This window comes from Hydractinia symbiolongicarpus, chromosome 10 (genome assembly GCF_029227915.1).
Source record: "Hydractinia symbiolongicarpus strain clone_291-10 chromosome 10, HSymV2.1, whole genome shotgun sequence".
Classification (NCBI taxonomy): Eukaryota; Metazoa; Cnidaria; class Hydrozoa; order Anthoathecata; family Hydractiniidae; genus Hydractinia; species Hydractinia symbiolongicarpus.
Genome location: NC_079884.1, coordinates 1,610,722 through 1,614,204, shown reverse-complemented (window position 1 = coordinate 1,614,204; position 3,483 = coordinate 1,610,722). Strand labels below are relative to the sequence as shown.

At 34.9% G+C, this 3,483-nt stretch overlaps 1 protein-coding gene across 2 annotated transcripts; it reads left to right on the top strand.

Annotated features, from left to right (window-relative positions):
- Nucleotides 1-1,560: 1,560 nt before the first annotated feature.
- On the top strand, nt 1,561-3,253 carry LOC130662619 (uncharacterized). Of its 2 annotated transcripts, XM_057461515.1 has the most exons (3): nt 1,561-2,211; nt 2,625-2,690; nt 2,806-3,253. In XM_057461515.1, exons 1-3 carry the CDS (start codon nt 2,130-2,132, stop codon nt 2,880-2,882), a joined length of 225 nt encoding a protein of 74 aa, XP_057317498.1. In that variant the 5' UTR covers nt 1,561-2,129; the 3' UTR covers nt 2,883-3,253. The 2 variants fall into 2 exon arrangements, with proteins under 2 accessions (XP_057317498.1, XP_057317497.1); XM_057461514.1 differs by having other exon boundaries at nt 1,566-2,211; nt 2,625-3,253.
- The last annotated feature ends 230 nt before the right edge of the window (nt 3,254-3,483 follow it).

Genomic DNA, 3,483 nt, shown 5'->3' with positions numbered 1-3,483 from the left:
TTTTGGGCAACAGCACTATTCGCTAATACTTCAACCGAACCTCCAAGCCCCCCCCCCCCCCCCTTGCTCGGTCTGCGCTGTGATACCTGCAGCGGAGGAAAAGACGTTCCCGGATCGAATGATAGCACGGTATACTGTTGATGGAGATAAAGCAAAATCACTGCCAGTGATTTGTTCGGTGATGATTTGGTCGAGAGAGACTGCTTTAATTTTTCTAATAAGAATTTGATACTAGTTTTTTAATTTTAGGGGAACGGTCAATTAGGAAACTTCACAATCAGATGCGAAGGAAAGAGAAGTCATTCCCAGTAAACAAGCCCGGCCATACTGTACAAGCTGTCTCGGTAGTCCACGGGCCTGAATATGTATTACATTTTGTTGCGAAAGAGTAGTTTTTTTTAAAAGAAATTGTTTTTATCGTTAGTATATTACTATTCTATCAAAGGATCACATCAAAAGGTATCGGATTTATTTCTCAATCCCGAAGTTGCATACACACTACATTCACGATATATTCCCGATATAATATGGGATATTACTAGAATCGTGTATTTGATTATACGATAGGCAATAATCTCATCAACACATTTTTATTACATGATAGGTGCATTTTTCTGATTATCACATACGATGAATTTGATCACCCTGTCCCTTTTTTCCCTTTTATAAACTTTTTTTGAGAATCGGATTTCGATTGGATTCGCCGGCCTCGAAGTAAAACTTGCTGATGTCATCGGGATTTCCCGTATCCCAGTTTACAGCGACCATCGTGTAATTTTCGTTTCCCTGATTTAATACGATGGTCCTCGAACAAAGCTTGGATATAAAAGGTTATCAAAATACTTAAAAAGTTCTTGTTTAGTCTGATTAGCTAAGGGGAGCCATATGTCTTCGACCTTCCATCAAAAGTCGTTGTGATGCGGTCCGAGCGATGAGAAAAGATTCCCATGAGTAGGCTATAGTAAATCCAGGCTAGACTGACAGTCAAGCTGTCTGTTAAGCCTGTCTAGCCTAACTAGCTGACTAATAGTAGCTTCCTATCAGCTCGGCCATGTCTTCTTCTCGATGGTGGTTGATGAAAGAAAGAGAACACTGACTTTCCATGATCCTTTTTGTTTGGCTTTTACTCCTACTTCTTCCTCTCTGATGCTGATGGTACAGTTCCTCGCTCTTGCTCGCTCAGTTCACCATGTCTCTTTTGTGTTGAAAATAGTGATGTGGGCAGGGAATTGTTTTGTGTTATGGTTGAACCACCAGTTTGACCTTCCACGCCAACATTTCTTTTTGCGTTTTATAGTATAAATTGACTAGATTTCTTGCACATGGTGGCTGAGGAAACCTCTCTACAAGTGGGCCAAATGGGTTTTTTTCTTAGTTCTATTCAATCGAAAAATTTTGAAATTTCACCAAAAAACCCCTAATAGTCTGCTACTAGACTAATTGCTCTATTTAAAGCAGTTAGCAGCAGGCTAGCTAATCCCTGGCTAGTCCCTAGCTACTTGAAGGTGTAGGTAGTGCTCTCTTTACTGTACATTGAATTTTTTAGTGAAATATGATTAGTGCTGAAGATCAAAACAACAGCAATAACAATAATAACGATAATAATAACAAAAAAAAATTTGGTCAGAAGGGTTTTGTGGCAGTAAAAGTAAGTGAATATATATTCTAAATTGATTTATTCGTTAAAACATTTGAGTTGAATACTACTCATTGTTTCAATGTAGTACATGGATATGTATAATATTGATTTGGGCATAATTTGATAAAAAAGATAATAACAAGTTTCATTATGATATCGTACTTTTAGAAATGTAGTGAATGTGGCGAAGCAATAGCGGCAGCCTTGAGACAGTGCCCTTTCTGTAAAAGGGATTGCATCAAAAGGAGAAAGGTTGCAAGCAACGAAACTTGCAACCTTACAAGAAGTAAGAGGAAGATCGAAGATATTGTAAGTTGTTTATTCCTGGATAATCATTATTATTCTATCTGCCGTGATATAAATTGGAATTTAATCATATTTTCAGAGCAATAATATAAAGGATGTCCTCGGTTACGATGTTGCAGTTGTGTATGTGCGAAAAACACCATTTAATCGCACATACATTGATATCAAGGCAACAAACGGTCGCATGACCGATTTCCTATTTAATGATGGTGTGTTTACCAGACAAGGGCAAGCATTGTCAAAGTTTTTTGAAAGTCTCCACAAAGGTATTGCATTTTTCTATGTTCGTTTACACTGGATAATTTGAAAAAGCAGCATGCAAAATGCTATCATTCAATTTTTCAAACCATGCTATATACAGTTTTAAAAGTGGAAGGGTCGACAGTCATATTTCACACAGATAGCTTTTATTACTATTATTATAGTTGTTATTATTATTATTATTGTTATTATTATTTTCTTCAAGAGTTTTTCCAACTAAAATTGCTTTTAGAATTTACATTTATACGGATAGTTTACGACAAATGTCTTCTTCCTTAAGACGGATGTCTTCTAGTGTTTCTCATTGTTTTACATAGTACAAAGCACTGTTTTTCTTGTTTTTTCTCTTCTGCATATTTTCTCTCTCGTCATTATTATTATTATTATTTTTTTATTATTTTCCATTATTAATATGTAGATCAAAAGAACAGTACCTCAGCAAGCAACAGGCATCCTCAAAAAAACAACAACATTCAAAATGAAGGTTAATTTTTATATATTTATAGCTACACACAGACTTCCTAAGTATTGCAAAGAGAATTGCACCAAGAGGGATTTGCACCAAATCAAATCTGAATTTTTTTTTAATTTATTTTTAGAGTGTGAAAGTGAGCAATGTGATGGAGAGGAACATGGGGAGGATGTACAGCAGATTGAAGGTCTGTGGTTTCAATAAGATGACGTGATTTTTTTTTTTAGTCAAAATAGTTTCCTCAAATAATTATTTTTACTGAAGAAAGTTCAGTCCTACTTCAAATTTCAAATTGTCTCTTTGTCATTTTTAAGGGCTCGAAGAAGAGGTGTGTGATCAAAATACAGGTATAGAATAATATTTGTCCGATCCGTATCTTTGCGAATAAGTGATCAGTTTCATGTGATGTTTTCATGTTATGTCATAGTTAACTGCCAAAAAAAAGAAAGTTTTTATGTTGTAAATAACGACACTATATAATATTTTTGATATTTATATATATTGAGATGTCCTCAACTTTTAGATGTATATTTTAAACAGAAAACAGTGATGTAAAACTTTTTTATCTTGTTTATATCTAATATTAACAAAATGACCGGATAGATGGAGTGATGAAAGATATGTTCAGAAACTACCTTCCTTCCGTTGAGAATCTGATATAATTAAAATCAAGACTTAACAGTGTCTATACAACGTGCTTCCCCCCTTTACTGAAGTTTTTTTCTCCATATGCCAAACCATTACTGATAAGGGAAAGTAATTTCGAATGTCATGGCAAATGAACTCTTGATGATGTAGATACGCT

What these genes read in the sequence shown, in the direction of transcription:
- LOC130662619 (XM_057461514.1), top strand. Translation starts at nt 2,149, where the DNA reads ATGATGGTGTGTTTACCAGACAAGGGCAAGCATTGTCAAAGTTTTTTG. An exon ending in TTTTGAAAGTCTCCACAAAG is followed by an intron (nt 2,212 to 2,624) that starts GTATTGCATTTT and finishes ATTAATATGTAG; the next exon opens with ATCAAAAGAACAGTACCTCA.